This window comes from Dermacentor andersoni, chromosome 8 (genome assembly GCF_023375885.2).
Source record: "Dermacentor andersoni chromosome 8, qqDerAnde1_hic_scaffold, whole genome shotgun sequence".
Classification (NCBI taxonomy): domain Eukaryota; kingdom Metazoa; phylum Arthropoda; class Arachnida; order Ixodida; family Ixodidae; genus Dermacentor; species Dermacentor andersoni.
In genome coordinates, this window is record NC_092821.1 from 61986071 (window position 1) to 62010669 (window position 24599).

The window sequence follows — 24599 nt, forward strand, 5'->3', positions numbered from 1 at the left end:
GCCGGCGCTTGTGAGATTTGAACTGTCTGGGGCCAGCAACGCCTAGCAACAGGGCCGCTTCACCTCCGTGCCTTTTACAGGTGTGTGTAGCTCATGCACGGGTTGTGGAGGCCATGAGCAAGGTTTTCACATGTAGACATTATTGATAACTTGAACAACGTACCGGCACATGAAATCCTTATGTATTGATTTATTGATTTAATTATTTATTTATTTATTTATTTATTTATTTATTGTTATTACAGTGCAAATGGTTAGCATTTGATAGCAAGAACGAACTTGATGGGAAAACTCATCAATGGTTCCGAAGAAAATTATCCCCCTCCCCTCAAGCACCAGTAACACTTTTGTTGAAGCGCTTATTCTTTATCTGTGTAGTACGTGCGTCTGTATTCTTTAGCGTTGTAAGTTTTCGCAGGCAAGCAGTGTTGCTTTAACTGGAGCACTCGAGGAACACAAGACAGAGTTTGGGTTTTACGTGCGAGAAACCCGATCTGATTATAGGCACGCCATAATGGGGGACTCCGAAATAATTTTTACCAGCTGAGGTACCTTAACGTGCCCCCAATGGACGGGACACGAGCGTCTTTGCGTATCGCCCCCATCCAAATGAGGTCGCCGCGGCCGCGATTTTATCCCGCGACTTCCCGTGATCAATCCGCTTGCGCGTACTTTTGCCGCACTGGGCCAGCAATGGCGGTCGGAGCTCGTTGGAAAGAAAAAAATAAACAAAAGCGCGACGCGTACTTCCACGTGGCACAGATTGGCCAATGGGAGAGCGGAGGAGTCTGGGGCAACAGGAGGCGTGGAGGAGGAAACGCCGGGGAGAGCGGGGTGGCGGAAAGATCTAAGAATGGCGCTACTTTTGGAAAAGTGAGGGGTTTTAGGCACGACTAATTTAGCTACGCCTGCTTGCGTAACGCGGGCGTCTAATCACGCGCCGTTCCCGATGAGATGTGGTAGACGCTCCGTCCCTGCGTTCGTCAGGTGTCAGGTTATTATGTGTCCATCAGTCTTTCGTGTGAGGCACCACCCAGATGATACTCTCCCTGACGACCATAAAGGCTAAACCCCATGAGCGCGATGTTGTGCGCGACAGCGAAGAGCGACGGCTTCGCGCGACGGATCGGGCCGTCGCTTCAACAGATCGCTCGGTCTTATCGCGCTATCGATCGGTTTTGCAAATCTAGAATCCGTCGCTCGTCGCCCGGAAGTGCTGTGAGCGACTAGCCAATAGTAGGCAGCCAGAACAGGATGCACATTAGTGACGTACTACCGGTTTGCAAATGTGCGCGCTTCTCAGTATACAAACGGAACGAGCAAACTACCAAATTTTGATATGTAAACAAAATAAACCTATTGCAAGACCTTCAGAAGATTTTATGTTGCTTTGTACAGCCGAACAAATTACCTTAAACAATTATAGCAAGTGCCACGCCACGTTCGGCGCTAACTCGATCCCCTCATACCGGCAACACTGGAGAGCTGTCGCGCCACGGAGGAACGAAACTCAGGAGAGGCCCTGACGTCACTCTTTGTGAAGCTAAAGTGAAGCCGGAAGTTGGCGTTGCTCATGGCGTTGCTCCGCCTATTGGGCCAGCTCTCCTCTCTTGTCCACATTTCTCGCGAAACCACGCCGCGCTACGCGCAACCGTGCTGCTCGGTCCCGCGCGCTCCGCAGCAATACTAAACAATCGTTAGCACGTTAGCATGATTCCGCCCAAGAGGGCAAAATTTCCCACGGATATACCTTCGTCCGTTGCCATTGCCATGGCGCGGTACATTGCGCACAGCGTTGCGTGCACGTTCATTTCACGAACTTTAGTTCCTCCTGTCCCACCTGGCCACAGCAACATCCAGAAAAGCACGGTCCAGATAACGCAGCGCAACAAAACACGGAGACCAACGCAAACCTGCCCGCACGGCGCTTTTGCCACGGTACGAACCTACGGAGCAACACGTGTGAGCGCACAGAACCAAAACAGAGCCGGCCTTGTGGCCCGAAAGGCGTGGCCGCTACGGCAAAGAAATAAAAAATCAGCAAAAAGAGGAGAACCTACTAAGTGACCTCCTCCACACTTTTCTCCTAGCGCGCGGAGGGGGTAGAGCCTCTCCTCAGTTTCCTTCCTCCATGTGTCGCGCGAAGCGGTCGCTCGCTTGGAGTTTGACTTCTGGGCGACGAGCGAACGCAACAGCCATCTCCATCGCGTCGCTTGTCGCTGCCGCGCAAGAAATCGCTTGCATGGGGTTTATACTTAAAGCAGGCGGGAACGCTAGCGGCCGTGGGGGAGTAGAAAATGACGGTAGGAGAGGGTGGAGAAAGGACGTATCGAAAGCATCTGCCTGGCATTGAAAAATATAGAGGAGGCGCTGGTCTATGGCTCACTCATCGACGCCTTTGCAGACGCCAATTCGTACTTTGTTATCGACAAGGCTTCAAAATGCTTCGATATCTATTAACGTAATTGTAATATCTTTATAGCTGTTAGATTAGCACGAAAAAGAACTAAGAAGCCCTTTCTTGCGTTCTATAAATCTGCCTCACTAAGAGTTGAATGTAGCGCGCCGTAGCTGCATAGCCAGGCGCGCCGACGCGGGGCAGCGCTAGGCAGCGCAAGCGCGCGATAACAGAGGAGCTGTTCACCGAGGTCGCACCGCGTTTTGACGCGTACGAGCCGTGTTGTACCGTCTGCCCATGCTTGGGTGCGGACGGGAGCTTGCGCCCGTCCAGAAGTATACATGTGGTCTGGGCTTGTGAATTTCATTGTGATAGCAGTTATATGAACACTCCAAGCGTATCTCTGCCGTCGCCGTGATGTTCGCCATAAAGTGCAAAACCAAAACATCGTCGCAGCGCGCCGTAGGCTGTATGTGCGAGTGACAGCTTGCGTCGCTCAGCCGAAGATCGAGGCACAATTTCGCTCGCGCGAAGGAGCGATGGGGGGCGGAAGCGCGCCATCTTCTTTTGCGTGCGAGGCGTGGGGGCTGGGGGCCGAAGGATGGGGACATTTTTCTCCGGCGGCTGCTGCTTACGGCGTGGCGGCGCGCGTGCCGTATCTCGAAAGCAATCTGCCCTGTGAACAAAGCGCGCGCTCGCGCTGGCCTCATCTTCAAAGCATCTAGTATGTGGACAAGCTGCATGCAAGGTCGATCCAAATAGGTCGCGAAGCTTCGGGTGAAAAGCGGTTCAGTACAAATTGTCACCAATATCAGCACGGGTGGTTATCGCAGAAGCGATTATAGCGCGACTATGTTTGGAGGAAACAAACATTGGGAAAGAAAAAATCGTTTTTTTTTTTTTAATCCAAGCGAGACACAGTTAGATTCATTCAACGAAGATAAAATTCCTGGTCAATTTTATACATTTGTGACGAGTTAGGAAGTACAAGTTCATTTATTTTATTATTATTCATAAACATATTTATTTTCAGCGCCCATCGTTACAGAGGGCGTTGACGCCGCTATCACTCGCAATGAAGCTCTTGAAATGTTCATAAAGGCGCGCTCGTAAAGTCTACCTGTTGAAATACGCCCCCGTCACACGTTGTGCTTTATTGCTTGTCGAAGTTTGTCTTAATTTGATGACGGGGGTAGCTTCATCGCTTCTTAACCTGCTCAGTCAAAAGTAGTGAGTTACGACCGCCAGATAATTGTTTAGTTCTTTTCGCGCGACTGCGCTGGCCAACGGGTTTGGCATCCGAAGATAGGATTAGCACACTACACCTAAAGCTTTCGTCGGCCTCCAAAGATCGTATGTCCTGTGCAGGGGTGCGATTTCGAGAACCGTACGGCTGACCTTTTCCTGCTTTGCTTTCCGCGCTGAAAGCTCGAAACGCCCAGCAAGTCAAATGGTGGGGCATTTGAATATATAGCTCTAAAGGCAGGCCAACAAAACAAATTTCGCGCCTTCGAAAACAAAATGACGTCACTTCTGTTTTTAACGGATATGGCATCACATTATTTTTCCATCCGCCGGAAGTGTTCCCTCCATATACAGATGGCGCTAAGGCCCATGAACCATCGATGAACCGCCATGTTTTGAACGTATGGGCTCCTATGGAAGCTTCGCTACCAGGTATATTTACCTTGGTGCATGCGCCGAGAGCTTCGTATGCGGTATGTTTCGACGTTTAGATCACGTTGAAGCGAGGGACAACACGAAAGTCAATTCGCTCACTGCTGTTGCCGCCTTTGCTCACTCCAGCGTTTTGACAGCAAGTTCCCACGGTCATTGAGCACGACATGTTCATTTTTGCCTCTTCGATCATGACACACTGTGATTGGTAAGTTAGTATGCGAATGCTTACAACTTTACACGACCGATAAAACTACGATCCTTACTTCGTATATCTGTCTAGTAATTTGCTATCGCAATCAATACTTCCCCTTTCGGGCGAAACTGCAAGTTTTTTGTTTGTCGTGGTCTCAGTATTTGCGAAAAGACTATGTTCTACGTTACTGCACTACCTGTAACGGAGTGGCGACAGATATACCCATTGCGATCAAGGCAGAAAGCTGGGCTAGTTGGTGTGTCATCATTGCCATCATTCCCATTTGGCCAAGCATTGTATGCGGTGCGAGTGCGTGGCTGCGTTTTATACCACGTGTGTGCTTGGTAGGGGAGGCACAAGATGGGGGCGCGAGATTTGTGAGGCATACCACATTGACAGGGAGGGTGATAACTGTGTCAGCACGACATCACTTGCCTTGTCCAAAAAAAAAATGTACTTGCAGAATAGTTCACCACATTTTGATTAGATTGTGCTTGTACTTTTTTAACCCTGTGTGCGCATGCACCACAGAAATGTATATATGTACCTTCTCTCGCAATAGAACCTCCGTTGATGTTTAGCGCTCGTCCTGTCGTCTTCACTGTATGTGTTCCTGTTATTTGCGCTAGTCTTTTGATTAAAGATATACCCACCCCGCTTGTGTTTGAGCGTGGGTCAAGTGCTGACTGGCGATGAGGCCCACGCCTGGCCAACCGAGGACCAAATGACTGAGGTGGGAGGCGACGTACAAACGCCCCCGTGTTTTTTTTTTTTTTACTAGAAAATTTCGCAAGCCATATAAGAAGCAGAATAAACAAACTACTAGCAGACGTGCAAAGCTTGATCTAAACCGAGAGATTCAGTCACACAGACGGGTTCTTCTTCGAGCGTGCGCTCGAAGAAGCGCCCGTCTATGTCAAAATTAGAAACAAATTACTGCTTCTTTACTCATTTATTTCAGCAACAACTTTATTAAATCGAGTTCGACCAAGTTTTGTTTCTATAATTAGGATGGATGATGACATTGAACCCTATTGGTGCCTGCCGCGGAATGCAAATTTCTTCCTTAGATCGAGAACTTCGTAAAATCCGGTTTCGTTAGATCGAGTTTTAACTGCAATTATATTACATGTATTTTTGCACAAACATAAAGCTGTCGCGGAGGTTCTTCTATATTCTCAGAAATTTTTGCCGAATTGGACAGTTTCTTACAATTTTCTTCGCGCAGCCGTTGGTTCATAAACCTAATACCAAGAAACTGTAATCAGACTGCGACGAAGATTAAACAACCAAGGCTTCATGCGAATAATTTAATGTTCACCCACTGCACTCTAGAAAATTGTCTTGCAGCAGTAAGTATATTGGAACGTGTGTGCTATTTCACAATTATGTGCTCGGTGATTTCCTTTCATGAGCAGCATATCAAGGTCAGATCCGCATGCTATCCCTTATCAAATATAAATGCAAATATAAATAAATTTATATGAGAAATGTTGGTATGGGACAACCATAAATGTGCGTATATTATTTACAGTGCGTACTTAATTATGACTTAGCCATATTCGGGTGTTCAAGCATTGAATGATGAATAACTTCACGTGTTACCAAAAATGTCCCCGCGTCTTAAAAATGCAGCGGCTCGCTCGGTTGCCGTTGAAGAAGTTTTCCTCTCGGCGTTGTTTGACTAAATTCCCTGCTATACCTGGGGCTATACCATGATTCTTCTCAGTGATAAAGTACAAATTCAAGTCGGTCTTGGCGGACGCATTCCAGACAAACAGAATAAGAAAATACAGTTTACTGTGCTTTCAGTTTCGTGTTAAAGTTGCCACCATCTTACTCCTCCAGCTCCCCTGCTCTTCTCCCACTCCCACGTAATGCGTCGCACGTAGCCAACATATTGTGTTGGCCTCGTGTTGCATAGCTGCCTCATACAGTGTCGTGTGTTTCTCGATCAGCTCCGTATGTCACTCTTTTAGTATATGAGCACAAATACTTTATATGCACTTCGTAAATCATAATAAATGTAAAGATTTCGAGGGGCTCTGTCGAACTTGTGTTCGCCTGACATATTTTCACCTTGCCTGCAGTTGATCGGAGGACAAAAGAGGCTTATGTTATCCCGAGGAATGTATTATCAACCAGGTTTTCCGGTTTGTGTCCGATCTCAACTCATTAATAATTCTCAAGCCGGATATCGCCACAACTTATCCTATTACGAGAAAGAACCAACCGTAAGTAGACTTTTAATACGTACCCTAGTTGACGGTTACTTACCATTGGAAATGACGATGGAAGCGCACGTCTATCTACACTTGTTCCTTTTCTAAAGAAGCTAATAAGCACTCATTTGCTTCGGAGCTACGCCTGCAGTTGAGGCTGTCTTAGAAGCAAAATTGGAAACTTTAGGTCCCACAGTTTGTCATAATTTACCTTTCATTAAATATATATGCGGCAAAAATTACAACCACAGTGTGCTATTCCATCTGTCAGCCCCTTTCTTGATATTTAACACCAATCTAACGATGGCTGTCAACGTTAATGGGTATAGCATTGTAACAATGTAGCAACAGACCGCATTCCTGGAGCGAAGTTGACTGAAGACACGCAGTGCTAATTTTGAGGCTTCCGTTGATTCGGCTATGCGTCACATACTCTAATTTTCTCGCGTTTTGCTACTCCACTCCCTCGCCTAGTTTATGTACGAGCGTGGCGGCATGGCGACGACTGTACGACGCCAGTGCATTGACGATGGATTAAGAAAGAAGGAATATCAATGACACAACAAAGACGACGACGACGGCATGATGACACTGAGACGTCGTTCCTTAAATTACTACTGTGGTGCAACGATGACAACACGAGGACAATAAGATGACGACAACTGCATGATGACGATGGGGTGACGACGATAGTACGAATGCAACCAGGTGAAGAAGCGGGATTTGCGAGGATGGCGCGACCACAGCGGCCTGACAACGGTGTAATAACATATGCGTGGCAGCGTCTGTCTGACGACGACGCAATGACGACGATGGCATGGCAACGAAGGCATAATCACGATTCAACGATGACAGCATGAATACAAAATAATGACGAAAAATAAATCGCGTAGATGTACCCGTATCTACGAAGGTGGTATGACGACGACACCGGGCTGACACTACTGAATTGATGCTAGTGGTGAGAAAACAACGTGACGACAATGGTGCATTCACAAGGCCGTGACAGCGACTGTGTGACTACGGTGGCTCATGACAACGGCATGATGAGAGGTGGATGTCGAAGTTACAGTGATGACGGTGTAATGAATGCGACGTCATCACGGTGGCAGCCTGCATGACGATGACTGAATGATGATGGCGCGACAACAGTTTGCGGCCAGCGGAATGATGACAAGTGTATGATGACAATATTGTAGGAATGACTGTATCATGAAACCTCTGACAACGTTAGCTTGACGACGACGGCATGACGAAAGTCGGATGGCGATGCCGATGTGAAGACGATGGCCCGACCGCGAGGATATTATGAGGATGAGACAACGGATGCATGATAGCCACTGTATGGTGATCATGGGTTGACAAAGGCGGAATAATAACTATTAATGACGACAGTGTATTAAGCATATAGTGATAAGATTGGCGTAAATAGAATGACGAATGCGCTATGACGGCGATGGCACGACGACATTGGAATTGGATAAAACGACACCGTGACGACATGACGATGGCGTGATTGTGACAGCACGACGAAAGTTGGATGACAAAGCTGGTATGATGGCGGTGGAATGATCAGGGCGGTGTCACCTCCATGAGGCTGTCTAGTGAGCCAAGCAATGAGACATCTTGAACCACTGCGTCTGAATCGAAGCATAACGACAGCAGCACCACGAAAGTAACATCACGAAGCTGGAATGCCGACGATTGAATGACCACAACTACATTACGAAAGAATGCGCAACGTCTGTATGATGACGATGGCTCAACGACGACGGCTGTAGTGACGACAATGGAACGAACACGAAGGCATCATGACCAAGAGCACATAATCAGTGGCCCAAGCAAGTCGGCGATTTGGGCCACTCGAATGGCGTAAGAGGCGGGAAGATAGATAGGCAGACTGAAATCGGCCGAAGTTGGTTAATAGTGCGATTCACATTAAAAGATAGGCAGCCAGTCATGTTAGTGCGAGTTAGTAAATATTGTTAAAATATTTTTAAGGCCAACGCCATAGATGGCTCATGTGTCGAAAAATGTGATGTCCCGCGTTATGGCACCAAAATTGTGTACCACCAAAAAGTGAGACTGAAACCTATGAGCATTAATTGGATGGAGTCGGACCCACGACCTTTCGTATTAAATAAGGTGAAATTAGTTAAGGTGCATGTAATTAAGATAGACCAGAAGAAAGAGGCTTAACTGAGGCGTCCAATTTTTATTAGTCATATCATAAGAAGCCAACAAACACTGACACCAAGGACGATATAGGGGAAATTACTTGTGCTTAATAAATGAAATAAATTATTGGAAATGAAAGTGGATGAAAAAACAACTTGCCGCAGGTTGGGAACGATCCCACAACCGGAACGATCCGGTTGTGGCATAGTTCCGCACCGAACCTTCTGTAATCTGATCGCATGTATGCGCGCCAATGTAGTACTTTCTGGAAGACACTCAGGCACCAGCGATTAATCTGGAACCTTAGATTACTCGTGCGTTAATGCCGCTGGGCTTGACCCTCTGATCACATTTTCGATGATCGCCAGCTGTGTTCGCTCCAAACGCTGTTCTTTGAGCGTAGCCTGTTTTTGAGGGCACGTGTTCGCCCAATAAAATGCTAGCTTTGTCATTCGCAGTTGGGCTGCTTTCTTCACCGTCACTACTACGTAAGTTGCTGACGTCCGAAGTTGCACTTGGATAAATCAGGTTGAAGTTCGGCGTTGCGAAACACAGAAAGGATATGGGAAAGTCGGTCGAGATGCGTTTCAAATGTCAGTGAAAGAAAATAGCCCGCCGTGGTTGCTCAGTGGCTATTGTGTTGCGCTGCAGAGCACGAGGTTGCGGTATCGAATCCCGGTCACGGCGGCCGCATTTCGATGGAGGCGAAATGCGCTAACCTCCGTGAACTTAGATGAATAGGTGCACGTTAAAGAACCCCAGGTGGTCAAAATTTCCGGAGTCCTCCACTACGGCATGCCTCACAATCAGAAGGTGGCTTTGGCACGTAAAAGCCCATACTTTAATTTTAAATGTCGGTGAAAGTGCAATGACGTCATTAAGATAACAAAGGCACATGCACTATTTAAAACCGTACAAGAGGGTGTCCATCATGTGTTAGAAGGTGGCCGAGGCGTTGCATAAGCCAAATGGATGAGCAGTACAAGATATTCGCTCCAGCTCCAGCCTGTATATACCTTTTGTGCTTTACTGACCACAACACACGGCATTGTAGTTGCACTTCCGGTAAACGTCACGATCAACTTGGACTTCCTTGAACCACCGCCGAAGGATAGCCCCCTCCGCTTCCCAGCACCGGCCCATCTACGTAAGTGGTTGATCACAGCACCGGTCATAAGCCGAAGGGCATGACGTTAAACTGATAAAAGCCGTCATCGGGTAAAAAAAAAAAGCAGCCTTCTCATGGGCCATGTCATCGACGGCTCTTTGCCAGTGTCAAGAATGAAGGTCAATTGAAAAAAAATACTTGACGCCGTGGAGGAAATCCAGGGCATTGTTTATACCTGGGAGTGGGTACTAGTCTTTTTCTGGTGATCTTGCTAAGTTGCCGGTAGTTCCCGCAAAATCTCCAGCTGTCATATTTTTTTGTGAAGAACCGTGGGGGAAGCCCAAGGGCGGCAGGACGGCTTGATTATATGTTTGGCGAGCATCTTGTTGACCACCTTTTGAATAATCTGGCACTCAGCTGGAGATACCCGGTATGACTATCGGTGGATAGGATGGGCATCGCTAGTGTTTACGCGCTGCTTGACAGCGCCAGTTTCGCCCAGAGGACCGTCACAAAGGTCAGAGACATGCCGATAAGAGGAGAGGAGGCGAAGGAGATCGTCTGCTTGATGACGCAAAAGGTCTGCAGCAATCATTTTGTTTAGGTGGGTAGGAGACAGATCGGGTGAACAAGACGGGATATCACCGGTATGCGAGAGAGCAACATCAGGTGGAGACGAAGGCGAGATGACGTAGGAAATCGTCTGCATAGCAAGGGAAATGCCCTGTCGGAGGACCTATGAGCACAGCCAGAAATTCAGCACAGGAAGGAAAGCAAGGTTGTCACATAGAGTTAGAATAGCGTTTGGGGTACCAACATTGTGCGTCAACAGAACAGCAGTGATTTTAGCTAGCACGTAGTCACCGTCGGCTACTGGAGGAGATGTAATAGAAACAGAAGTCACAGCTTGCGGCGGCAAACGGACGTGCGCGGCAGAACAGAGTCGACTCTTAAGTGGCCCGAGTTGATCAGTTGTACATGGCAGGTGAAGCTGTACAGTACCAGCGGAACAATCGATGAGGGCGAAATGGGCGTATAAAAAGTCAACACCGAGGATGACGTCATGGGAAAATCAGGCGAGGACTTTGAACAAAACAGAAGTTTGACGACCGGCAACACTGACACATGCGGTATAGGCCAGCTACGCGAGATGTACCACCATCCCCACACTAACAGCACGTGATGGGGCAGGGGTCATAACTTTCCTTAACTTCTGACGGAGGTGATGGCTCATAACAGAAATACGGGCGCCGGTGTCGATGAAAGCAGTAACAGGTAGGTCATCCACTTCAACGTCTATCAGGTTCTGATTGGTAGGGAGTGTCAACAGAGGAATTGGAGGGCAGGTCGTAATAGCAGCCTCAGCTCCAGGAGCTGTAGCCGTCAGTTTCCCGAAGAAAAACGCTGGGAGTAGGACGCGGACGGGGAATGGCGTGGGGAAGTTGAACGAGAAGGTCGGCGTCGTGGTGAGGGTGAGCGGCTGAACTGGGCGGCGGTCCTAGTGTTTTCGGCAAATGTTTCTGGTTCAACTGGTGTTGACAACTGGTGCTGGCGTCGGGGTGGATAGCGGAACCTTGAGAAGCTTGTTTAAGAACGCGTGGGCCAAGGACTTTGACAATGCCGTGAAATGTGTCCCACTTGTCCACACCGGAAGCAAATTGGCTTGTCCTCAGGCGTCCTCCACGCATTCGGATCGCGATAACTGCGAGTAGGACAATGGCGTTGGACAGGGCTAAAGGTGGCCGAAGGGCAAATGTCAGGACGGTTCACAGAACAGAGGTCTTTAATGCCCACGTTTGCCAGTTCTTGAGGAACACCAGATTGTATAGACAATATTGTCGGTTGGGGAGCACTGGGTTCCCTCGCATGAAATGTGCGGGCGAGGCGGATTTGATTTCACGTTGAACAATTAGGGTGATAGTCTCTGCCGTTAAAGGCTGAGTCGTTATACGAACGTCCTTGCACGTTGATGTTGATGCCGTGTTCGGAAGGCGGGTGGAGTTGTGGGCGATGCGTCGGCGTTCAACATCTTTGATGCGTTGGAATTCAGCAATAATCGCGTTGACTGTCCCACCGGGAACAGGCAGTTCCCGGTGGGAGAGGAAAATGCTCAAAAACTGCATTTGTTACACCAGATGGTGTATATGCGTTCGCCGTTATGCTTTTGCGAGTTTCCAACGCGCCTACTACATTCGAAAGGAATATGTACAACGTTTTGTGCAGCCTTAAATAGAAGATCTGTCTATGTTACCTCTACAAAATCGTTGTGTTTGCCCCCTTGTTTCGGAAGACACCTGCGCCGCCTTCAGGACATACTGAGTTCCTTGACGAACGCCGGTCTAATGCTTAGTCTCAAGAAATGTCGCTTTTTCACGCACAAGTTGATGATCCTCGGCGATATTGTGACCCAGGATGGCCTTCTTCCGTGTCCCGAAATATTACAGGCCATCATTGCGTTTCCTAAGCCTACTTCAATGACAGAACTTCGCTCGCAGTTTCATCGACTTGTGCATCTGTTTCCGGCGCTTCGTTGGAAACTTTGCATCTACCTCCTCACCCCTCTCCCACCTGCTTCGCGGTGCGAAATACCTGTCATCGCAGTACCGCCCGAGACCATGCGTTCACCACCTTGCGCCGTCTTACGGCGCCAGCTAGTTTTAGACAGTTTGACACTCAGGCTACTACTGAAGTACATATGGAAGCAAGTGGTGTAAACCTTGGTGCTGGGCTTGCACAGCATCATTCTAGCCACGCAGAATACGTCGTGACTTATGTGAGCCGCACGCTAAGGCGGAAGCAATTACAGCGTCACGGAAAAGGAGTGGTTGGGCATCATCAGGGCGCTTATAAAGTTTCGCCGTCGTTTATATGGCAGCTATTTTGACGTAGCCACCGACCACCCCACGCTTTCTGGATTTCTAATTTAGTAGATCCACCTGGCCGCCTCGCTTGTTGGGCCTTGCGAATTGAGGAATACGACATAAGCGTGATGTATCGTTCCGGGCAGAATCATTCCGATGCTGACGTTCTCTCTCGCTCACCGCTTTCACAGATTCCCCCTGGGAACGCACGTTGTCGTCCCTTGATTTGGACACTATTGCTGCCGAACAACACAATGACCCCGGGATTGCATCCCTTTTCGATCTTCTCTCGGAAACCTCAACAACTGGAGCCTCTCGAACATTACGGCATCCATCTGCGCATTTTGCCACCCCTGTTCAGTTCCTGTACCGACTCAACTATGCCCTAGAGGGACGTGATTGCTCGTCATCCGAAGAGTCTTGAGATCAGGGCTCCGTTCCTCTTTTCATTCGCACCCACAATGTGGTCACGCCGGCGTTTAGATGGCATACGAAAGAGTTCGGCACTGCTACTACTGGCGGAGGATGCACACCTTCGCTCGGAACTTTGTGCGCTCATGCCGTGAATGTCACCAAAGGAAGTCCACACCGCACCTCTCAGCCGGTGAACATTAACCCCTGCCATGCCAAACTCAGCCCTTGGATCTTGTTGGTTTCGATCTATATAGGTCATTCCCCTTGACTACATCAGGTAAGCGGCGGATTACAGTTGCCATTGACCACCGGACACGCTACGCAGAGACTGCTGTCCCCCGAGCTGCTCCAGCGCAGGAAATCGCCGCTTTTATACTGCGCCATCTTATGCTTCGTTATGGAGACCCTCGTGAAATCCTAAGTGACCGAGGCCACACGCCTTCCGGTCTGAAATCGCTGAAAAATTGCTCGATCAATTCGCTATTGTTCATTGGACACGCGCCGCCTATCACCCGCAAGCCAATGGCACCACGAGACGCTTTGATCGCACCGTTCGTAACATGCTCGCTGTGTATATCGCATACGACCACTACAATTGGTGCCTAGTCCTTCCATTCGTCCACTACACCTACAATTACACAACGCAAGCCACTACCAATTTGTCTCCCTTGTTTCTTCTTTAAGCCCTCATTCCTCTCACACAATTGATACCAGTCTGCCCTAGCACCCAGGATACCTGCCAATCTTGGATGCCGCCAGACAAGCTGAAGATTGTCGTCAGTTGGCCCGCCGCTTCACTTCGGGCGATCAGAAACACCAACGATCAAAACACGATGCCCCGCAACTCGACTCCAACTAGTCTACCCTGAACACTCGTTTGGTTGTGCTTACTAAATCGATCTTCTCCCGTCAACTTCCTCATAGAGCCACTCACACCGCCGTCTGACATGCGCCGTCGTAACCGCGAAATCATCCGCGTGCAGCGGCTCAACCCGTATCATGAATCTGCGGTCTTGTTTACAGACTAAGTCGCCAGAATTTCTCCTTTGTCCGGTGTGGCCATTGCAATGAAGAACGTTATATATATATATATATATATATATATATATATATATATATATATACATATATATGTATGTGTGTGTGTGTGTGTGTGTGTGTGCGTGCGCATATCTTTCGCGAGAATTATTCATACACTTCATGTTCTTATCTGTACATAGTCATCGTCACGGTTTTAGGCCTCTGTCGTGGGAATCTCGCTCGAGAGACTAAAGAACAGTCTCACTGTCTACACGTGTGAACGCCTCGAGGAACTTCCTATGATCCGCTTACAACCTGATACTCTGATTTCAGGGCGTCCAATGACACCGCTATACGTGCACTGATTCGATCTATCATTCGAGGTGAACTGCACAAGTTTCGTCAATCCCTCCCAACGCCCATCTGACGCCTTCTGGTGGCAGCCAACGCCATATTGTGATGAAAGAAATAGCTACCGTGACGTGCCCTCAAGTCCTGATACCACACCTCATACATGTGCGAACTTACGCTCAAGCTGCCACTATAGTGCCACTTTCTCGGCAGCCACCACAGCAAGTAGCTGCAATGCACGGTACCCTGCACCGTATTACAGCAATACCTTTACCGCTTCAGTGCAGCGGTAAACTAAATAGTGCAGCTTCACGCGGGAAAGCTACAGCCTTCGGACAACATGAAAATTCTCCGGAGCGCCAGTCAAGTGTGCTTTCGGCGTGTCTTGAAAGTGTACGGCTTGATAAAACTGTGCAGATATGCTTAACGAGCCAAAGGTCACCACACGTATATACGTATAGCAATAACGGGACAAATCTTGCATCCGTGTGTGAATATAAATACATTTGTGTGTTACTTTACCTCTAAGCTATGCTGGCATTGTCACGTTAACTATGTAATAGCTAAGGCGTGTAGAGTCCTTGGTATGTTACTTAGAAATGCGAAATGCTTTCTTGTAGAAACGAGGAACTTACTTTACAAGACTAACATAAGGCCAATACTGAAATATGCTTGTACCACCTGGGACCCCTGGACTGTGACAGACACAATGAAACTAGAAAAGAGTACAAAGCTTAGCAGCCCGTTTCGTGGTTCAATATTATACTCGGTATATTAGCGCATCCCAAACAAACAAAAACTTAGGCTGGAATACACTTCAATATCATAGAAAGACATTCAGTATAAAATTTTTGCACAATATATGTCATTCTAAAGCCGGTCTCAATCGTGATAGCTACATAAAGGCACCAGAGTACACTGCAAGGTGCGCTCACCGACTTAGGATTAAAGAGTGTGGATGTAGAGCTGCGCTTTTTAAGTGGTCTTTCTTTCCTGACACGGTCAGAGAATGGAACAGGTTGCCTCGTGATGTCGTATCGCTATCTTCAAGTGATGCCTCTGCTTCAGCCGGGTGATTTGCATTTACTTTCTGTACTTTGCGCTTGCGTCCCCAGGACCGCTTGGTCTTTCGCGCATGCGAGATTATAGTCTGCTTACCTTTTTTTTTTTTGCGTCAGCGATTTCCCATTAACTGTAATTTTTCTCTTCGTGTGTTCTTTATTAACTGCTTTTATTTGTCAATGGAATATATACTTCTCTCCTCCCCCCACCCACTGTAATGCCAAACTGGTGCCGTGGGTACTGTGATAAACAAATAAATAAATAAATAAATACGGCTCGAGCCTTGGTTGACACACGTGCATCGCTTTCCGTTATTAGTACGGACTTCTGTTTTCGCTTGCGAAAGGTGAAGACACCATACAATGCCCGCTCCTTCGCTGTGCTAATCCAGTTCTTATTCAGCCCTCCAGTGTTTGCTCTACTCGTGTTTTAATTGATGGCATCTCTCAGCAAACTATCTGCTAATTGTCGTGCTAACTTCGTGTACCCTTGCAATGATTTTGGAATGGGACTGACTGGCCTCAGCATCAGCTTTCATATCTTGACGTCACCGAAATATTCATATGATGGAAACTTGACCTTCATACGATGTCGGTGCCTTCCGTCACGCCTACCGGCTGTTGCATTCCCCACGGCAATGAGCATATCCTAGTACTGACTTCCGACACCATTGTTGATGGTTATGTGTTCCCTGCACTTATAGGTCACTGGATACCTGGTGGGATTTGCATTGCCCCTAGCCTGATGCGGTTTCACGATGGTAGGGTGCTGGCCGCTGTATTTAACCCTACATCTCCTATTGTGCTCTCCCAGGGCACCGCTATGACTCGCTTTACAGGCATCAAACCTGTTTCCCTAGTACCCTGTCCACTGAATCACCACCTCTGTCTACCACACGTGATGATGATACTGTGACCACTTTACCAGCGCCCATAAATCCCCATCTGACTGGCCTTTGCAATTCCCCCAGCCTTTGGATCCCGTAACTTTTAACTCTACTGGCATAAAAAAAATAATAGACACTCTTAAGCTTGCGTCTTCTTCTGGAATAGACGAAATCACGACGAAATTTCTAAAAAATACTAGTGAGTATTCCTCTATCATCTTCAGTCATACTCTATCAGACAGTCATACCTGCCTTCATCCTTGCCTCATGATGGGAAAACAGCAAAGATTATTCTGATCCACAAATCTGAAGAAACTCAAGATCCTTTTAACTGCAGGCCCATATTGATTACCTTAGTACTGTGCAAAATAATGGAGCATATTATATTTTCTAACCTTGTCAACTTTCTTGCAGAAAATAATTTTTTCTCTAACAGTCAACATGGCTTTTGCAAATTCTTTTCTTGTGAGACTCAGCTTATAACTTTCACTCATTACTTACATGTATATCTTGATAGCGGTTTTTTCACTGATTGCATATTTTTGAATTTTTCGAAAGCTTTTGACAAGGTCAAAAATGTATTGCTACTACACAAACTAAGGGCATTCAAAATTGACCCTGGAGTACTTAGCTGGATCCAATCCTTCCTTTCGTCTCCTTCCCACTTTGTTCTAACTAATGACTCCACATCTAACGCGGCTCCAGTTGAATTCGGTGTTCCACAAGGATCTGTTCTTGGTCCTCTTTCATTTTTAATATATAATAACGATTTACCTGATAACATTTCCTCACAAATTTGTTTATTCGCTGACGGCTGTGTTATATATCGAAAAATAAATAATGCCTCTGATATAGCTACCTTTCATTCTGATTTAAATACCATATCTAATTGGCGCATCACTTGCTGCATGGAACTTAACATTAATAAATGCAAATTTATGCGGATTTCTCGTTCTAACACAACTTGCCCGACGTACGCCCTCAATGACTGCCCCCTTCAATCCGTTACATACTACCGTTATCTTGCCATTCATATAACTTGCGATCTTTCTTGGAAGCAGCATGTACAATATGTAATATCTAAAACTAACCGCTCCTTAGGATGCTTGAAGAGGAATTTTTCGTTTACGCCTGTTTTATTAAAACGGCTGTTGTACACAACATAAGTCCGCCGCCAATTAGAATATGCCTCATCTGTATGGGATTCTCATCAGATCACATTAATTAACGAAATTGAACCAGTGCAAAATTGCTCTGTTCGTTTCATCTTAGCCAACTACCATCACACTGCTAGTGTTACATTAATGAAAAGTACCCTTCAAATCGCATTATTATCTCTTCGCAGAAAGTAATCACGGATTTCCCCCTTTCCATAAAATTTACTACCGCAACGCATCTCTCCGCTATCTTTGGATCCAACCTGCGCCTTATTATTCGGCTCGTCGTGATCACGTACATAAAGTTAACGTACCCCGTCACAACACCGTCGACTGGAAGTCCTTCCTAGGACTTCAGTCGACTGGAATAATCTACCTACATCATTAGTAAGCATCAGTGACCCCACTCTTTTTAAGAATGCACTAATCAACATAAAATAATGTATGGTGGCAGATGGCATAATCACGTACTTATTTGTGAACATTGTCTGCTTGGGAAAGTGTACCCTTTCTGTATTTTCATATTATGCAAGTCTCTGTTTTGGTTGTTATGAATGCATTACTAGCTTTTTCATATCGCGTTTGTTTCCTGCACTGTGAATTCCTAGAACTAATCGTGTATTTTTTTTTTTTTTTTTTGCTCTGGGAATGTATTCTCGCCTCTCCCCTTTGCAATGTGAAAATATGTACCTTGAGGGTATCACAAGTAAATAAATAAAACAAATAATGCGCAGACAGACGCCCTTTTCGCCCTACTGCAAGAACACAGCGATTTATTTGACGTTTACTCCAAGCTTCTGGGGCAAACTTCCGTCTGAGTGCATCGCATTGAAACTTAAGGTACATCGATTGCACGCCGCCGCCCATACCGCGTGTCCCCCACTAGCACAACGTTGATGACATGATCAAAAGAGACTTCATTTGGATGTCGTCAAGTTTCTGCTCGTGCCAGCTTGTGTTGGTGCCGAAGAAATAAGGCTCTGTACGGTTTTGCGCCATTTATCAAGCAGTTAATAAGATGACGCGCAAAGACGCTTCTCTGATGCCTAGAATCGACAATGTCGTTGACTCCCTCCAAGGCGCTCAATATTTCTTAAGTCTAGATCTCCAGTCCAGGTGTTAGCAAATGCCTATGCACGAAGCCTTTGCAACACCGGACGAACTCGACGAGTTCAATGTACTGCCCTTCGTTTTATGTGATGCTCCTGCAGCGTTCCAAATCATTATATTCATAGTTTTATGCGGAATTACATGAAAGGGGTGTTTGTGTTAATTACATGATATCGTTATTTTTTCTACAACCTTTCGTCAGCAACTTGACGTTTGGACAAAGCTTTGCCATACGTCGCCAACGCTGGACTCCAACTCAAAACAAAAAAATGGCATTTTGTCAGAAAGAACATTGGAGTGTTGGCCACCTTATCAGTAAGGATTGCCTTCGACCTGATCCTGACAAGATTGCTGCCGTGATTCAATTCCCTCTCCCAGAAAATCAAAAACAGTGAAGAAGTTTCTTGGGCCCGGTATTCTACTTCCTCCGATTCATCAGCCATTATGCTGCAATAGCGTCGCCACTGCACAAGTTGCTGATGTCGGACATTGCTTTCACTTGGGCATTGCGAACTTTCTTTCCAAGCCCTGAAGCAAACCTTAACATCCGACCCCGTCCTCGATCACTTCGATGAGAACCCACCAACTTGTTCGCACAATCACGCTATTCGCCATTTGATTGGTGCTCTCCTCTTCTACAGCGTGATAACACTACACGAGAGAGATTTGTTGCTCATTCCAATCGCGCTTTAATGCCTGCCGAACATAAGAGAGCAGGAATGTGTCGCAGTAGTTTGGCCTATAGAAGAAATTTAACCATACCTTTATGGATGCCACTTCACAGTCATAGCCAACCCGCACGCCTTATGCTGGTTGTCGTCACTGAAAAATTTGTCTGGACGCCTTGGTCGCTGGGCGCTCCGATTGCAAGAGTACGATTTTTACGTTGTGTTCAAGTCTGCGAAAAACATCAAGATTCTGACGCTCTGTCTCGCTGGCCCCTGCCACTATTATTTTCGAGCACATCACTTCATTCCTGGCCACTTGATGATGAGGCTATGTCTCCACTTAGGTTATTACCGCCAGCGGTAACTCCCATGCTATCTTGCAATGGCGGTACTCAGTTCGCCTCATTGCAACTTTTTGATCGGTACTGACACCACATTATCCAAGGCACTCTGCACGAAATGCCAGATTACGTCGACAACTGTGACATAAGCTCGTAAACGATGTACTGCACAGCTACATTTACGACACCAACGGACACCGTTCGGTACCTCTCCTTCTACGTTCGCCGCGCATACAAGACTTAAAGCCTTTCACGACGACGCATATGCTGACCACTTGGATTTCCACAAAATATACAACCGCGTTAGGAGCCGTTTCTTCTGTCCAGGGATGTCTATCTTTGGGGACAAGTACGCCGCATCTTACGTCCAGTGTAAATGGCGTAAACGACCAACTCCGCCTCCTACTGAGCATTTATAGCCTATCCCATGTCCCTAGACACATTATGTCATCGCTGGGATAGACCTGGTCAGGCTTTTGCCCATAACGCCATCAGGTCATCGATGGTTCGTGACAGCTGTGAATCATCGCGCATGATACGCAGCAACCGTTCCTCTACGCTCTAGTTTGGCCTCAGACACTGCCACGATCTTTCAGAAGCGTCCAACGTCGACAGCCTTGAGGAACCCACGCCTGTACCCCGAAAGTACTTGGCCATTTTAGACAATTACAGAGGCCCCAGAAAGTGGTACCCCCCCCCCCCCCCCGCACAAGTCGCTTAGCAGGGAAGAAGCTGTCGCATGGAGACAACTACAAACAGGGTCGCACCTTAACCTCAACGTTCTAAGTAAAATGCACCCCACATTATATGAAGACAAATGCCCATGGTGCAATGAGAAACCCACATTATACCAGATAACATGGGCATGTCAACAAACTGACGTAGTCCCGATCATAACGCACCCAAGTGCGGAGCAATGGCAGGTACTGCTGTCCAGAAGCCGCTGCGAAGACCAGCTAGGTCTAGTGCGGCGTGCACGAGGGGCAGCAGATGCCAGCGGAGCCCTGGACTGAGAGCAGCTGACCATTGCGATAGAGGACGGACGAAGTAGCGGGTGAAGACCTGCGGGGAAGACACAAGCAGGAAGGCTACCCTGACGAATCCGCCCCAGCCGCAGAAAAACAATTATTAGAGCTCAGTAAAGTTTTCACTCAGTCACTCACTCTGGATGCCGTTGTTCTGCATCGTGGTGCCCCTTGTATACTGTTTAGTGATCGCGGCAAAACACTCATGTCAACTATCATCAAAGAAGTGCTCAGAGATTGTGGCACAGTTCTTAAGACGACATCTGCATACCACACTCAAACAAATTGTTTAACAGAGCGATTTCATCGTACACTAATGGATATGATATCAATGTATATCGGGCCAAACCACAACAACGGGGACACACTTTTGCCGTTTGTGACGTTTGCTCACAACACCGCTGCCCAACGAACCACGAGGTGCTCACCTGTGTGCATGGTTTACTTCCGTTCACCAACCTTCACCATTGACGCCGCTTTCTTAAATTCCCCAACTGACACCTCGGCAAGCACACCCGAACAGTTCCTCTCGAGACTTGACGAATATCGGCAACGTGCTTGCGTCAACACAGAAGGCAGTCAGCTGGATCGCAAGCAGCGCTACTACGTCTCTCGTCGATAAGTCTCATTTCTTCCTGGAGACGTGTCCCTTTGAACGCCCGGGCATACACTCGGATTCTGTACGAAGTTTGAATCACGCTTCCATGAACCCTACATTAATAATGAACAAACATCCCTAGTGAATTCTCGTGTTGCTCCCGTCAAGGTTTCTTCGGACCAACGTTACCGTCGTTTGAAGATAGTTCAGGTCTCGCGTCTCAAACGATTTGTGCGGTGTTCCCTTCCAGGCTAAGTTGCGGCCTGGCTGGCCGATAGCGCACACGGCGAAATTAGTGTGAGCACTGTTCGTGCGCTTCATCGTAACATCATCTGTGCATACAATTATCGTTTTGGGCCTCTGTCGTAGGGCACTCGCTACAGAGAGTAACGCGTCTGACAGCCTAAACGTTGTGTTATAACATTATATATATATATATATATATATATATATATATATATATATATATATATATATATATATATATTGCCAGACACGCGCAGAGGTAAAGTACGTTTCTCGAATGTTACCGATGTTTCTACCCGTTTTCTGTTGGCACCGAAGCTTCTGTAATCTCACTGCATGTGCGACGCGAATTGTGTAGAATTTCCTGCAATACACGTGAGCACAGCGACTACTCTGGAACCTTCGATTGTTGATGTATAAAGGCAGACGCGCTTGAACGGCAGGTCAGATTTCGACGATCGCAGAATGTGTTGGCCACTACCGTTGTGCTTTAAGTGTAGCCTGTTTTGGGGGGCACAGGTTCATCCAACAAAAGTTAGCATTGTGACGTGGAGTGATGTTTGAAGAACACAGTAGCAATACTGTGAAGACGAAACTAACTTTTATTGGACGAACCAGTGCCCACAAAAACAGGCTACACTTAAGCAACGGCGACAACGGCGACCACAGTCGGCGATCATCAAAATCTGATCAGCGGTCAAGTGCGTCGGCTTTTATACAGCAGTCGTTGAACGTTCCAGACTAATCGTTGGGACCTGCGTGTCTTCCACAACGTTCTACACCATTCGCGTCAGGCGATGAAATTAGATAAGACAAGGTTCGGCGACAACAGACAGCGGATAGAAGCATTGATAACGTTCCAGAAACTTCGGATGCATGCACGCGCGTCCCGCGCTGTGCGATAACATTTGTTAAGCGGCGAAACGTTGTCGCCCGATAAAGATAAGCAACTGCACGTGTCAGTATTGTCATTCACAGTATTGCTACTGTGTTCTTTGCCGTCGCCATTGCGTGACGATATTTATATACATACATATATGCATTTATGGCGACATATCACATATTTGTGTACGCCACCTATTCTTGGCATTTCCGTGCTGTGGTGGCAAGGAACCGACCATGAACCTTGGTCATATGGTAAATTCAACATTATACTAGGCCAATGCATCTCGACTTTACTTATGAGTAAATTGTATTTCTACAGACGATTGCCTTGGTGGACTCAGTACCACCTTTGACGTAGGTAGCGCGTTTCGGTAGCAACTGCGAAAATGTTTCTTCCCTGCAACCAATGAGCATGTCACCTTGAGCATGTCATTGGAGTTGGTGACCCATTTTTTTGCGAGAAAGCTTAGTATTATGTTTAATTCCTCTAATTATAGTTACTCAAGATAACATGCCCACATAGTCACTCTGCCACCTTGACTTGCTTTCAATTGAGTCTGCAGTATCTTGGCATGAAACTATGTAGAATTCATGCGGTCCTCGACATTCCGTCCTAATTCCTGAGTGAAGGCGTTATATGCGTGCGAGGATACGTCTTAGATCTGAAATGGAGGGCATGGCCACCATCTGCGTATATCAGTCATTCACTTCGGTTTTTCCAGTTAGGGACACTTGTTCTATCGCATGTTAAATCTAACGTTGTGGCTGAAGAGTAAAATTGTTGCAATGCGTGGACAGGCAGGCACACTGTTACGCGATGTCCAAATAATCGTAACATAAATATAATGCTTGCATTTTCGCATTGCAGACTTCCTGGTCTTTAAATTTCCCTGGTTATTCGCTTGATGCATAACGATGGTTTAGAGTATTACAGTCTCGTTTGTGAGCTATGAAATACATTACAAATGGTAATTTTTAATGGATGTCAGCATTATAACCACTTTGTTTTCTTTGTTACCAGGTGGAAAAGAGAAAGGAACCGCGAATAGACCGGTAGGTAATACTAGGTTCTGATTTAGGGCTCACTTATGCTTTTGTTGAGCATGTACGTGAAATATTGGCTGCATATAAATGAACACAGACTTGTATATCCATATTTTTGCTATTCTTACTGCATAATCTCCTTTCTTTTAATAACAATTTTCATAATTCCCTCGTGATTTTCTCTAGCCATGTCATTCACATTAGATAAAGGTCCTCTAATTTGAGACCATTAAAAAGGATTATCAAGCTTCAGAGCGACCAATGTAATTTAACAGCTTCTCTGCAGATGAGCTTCTGTTTTGTTTTCCAGAACGCGCATGTTTCAGGACGCCTTAACACAGAAGGTGGTCACGAGTGAGCAGAGCAGGCTGTTGTCTTGGAATTCGTTCCGACTCACTTGGTTACGTGCTTTACAGATACGCACAATTTTTGCAACATAACAAACAAGCGTACGAGCCGGAGGGAGCACCAGAACATCATGACGCGACGTTTCGTCTCAGGCCCATAAATAAGTTCCTTTAATTCTGTTTATTGGCAACCAATATAAAAACATTGATACTAGTCTTATGCGTTCTACTAAGCAGATGTGACTTCACAAGGGCTCGATATTGCTTGCGCAATATGTGAGCCCTAAACTGACCAGTTACTGAACTAGGTACATTTGCTGTGAATATTTTCAATTTCTTTTATTTAATTCCCACATTAGGTCATAAATGCCGCTAGTGACTGTATTGTCAATTTTTAAAGATTGCAAATAGCCTATAATAAATAACGGTGTTCAGTCGAGGTATGTTAGCGCGCAGTTAAAATTGCAGGAATTATTCAGCTAAAAAAATACTGAAACCTGTTGATACACCTATAGCGCACGAAAATACCTTGATGACATCTATATTCAGGGCTACGACAGCTACTCCAGCAGTATAGTTCGCAATAATCTTGCTGTTACTGGAGGGTAAGTGCTGCTAAAGCTAAATTGTAAATGAAGACTTGTACGTTTCGTTGTGCTGTCATATTTTACTGAAAGTACAATATTTGTTTCATACCAGGAACCTATCAGCATTTCTCAGCCGAATTTAATTTTTAGGCGATGGGTCATTCGTATACATAAAACAGCCCTTTGGCACATTAGGTATATATTAATGTCAGCTATAG

At 46.5% G+C, this 24599-nt stretch overlaps 1 protein-coding gene across 2 annotated transcripts in view; it reads left to right on the forward strand.

Moving 5' to 3' along the window:
• Window positions 1–24599, forward strand: part of LOC129383547 (uncharacterized) — a 106622-nt gene that overhangs the window by 37520 nt on the left and 44503 nt on the right. For both annotated transcript variants that reach the window (XM_055068141.2, XM_072284008.1), the window contains exons 4-5: window positions 6362–6505; window positions 23425–23456. In XM_055068141.2, coding sequence (XP_054924116.2) covers window positions 6362–6505; window positions 23425–23456 — 176 coding nt within the window. The remainder of the gene's footprint in view (window positions 1–6361; window positions 6506–23424; window positions 23457–24599) is intronic.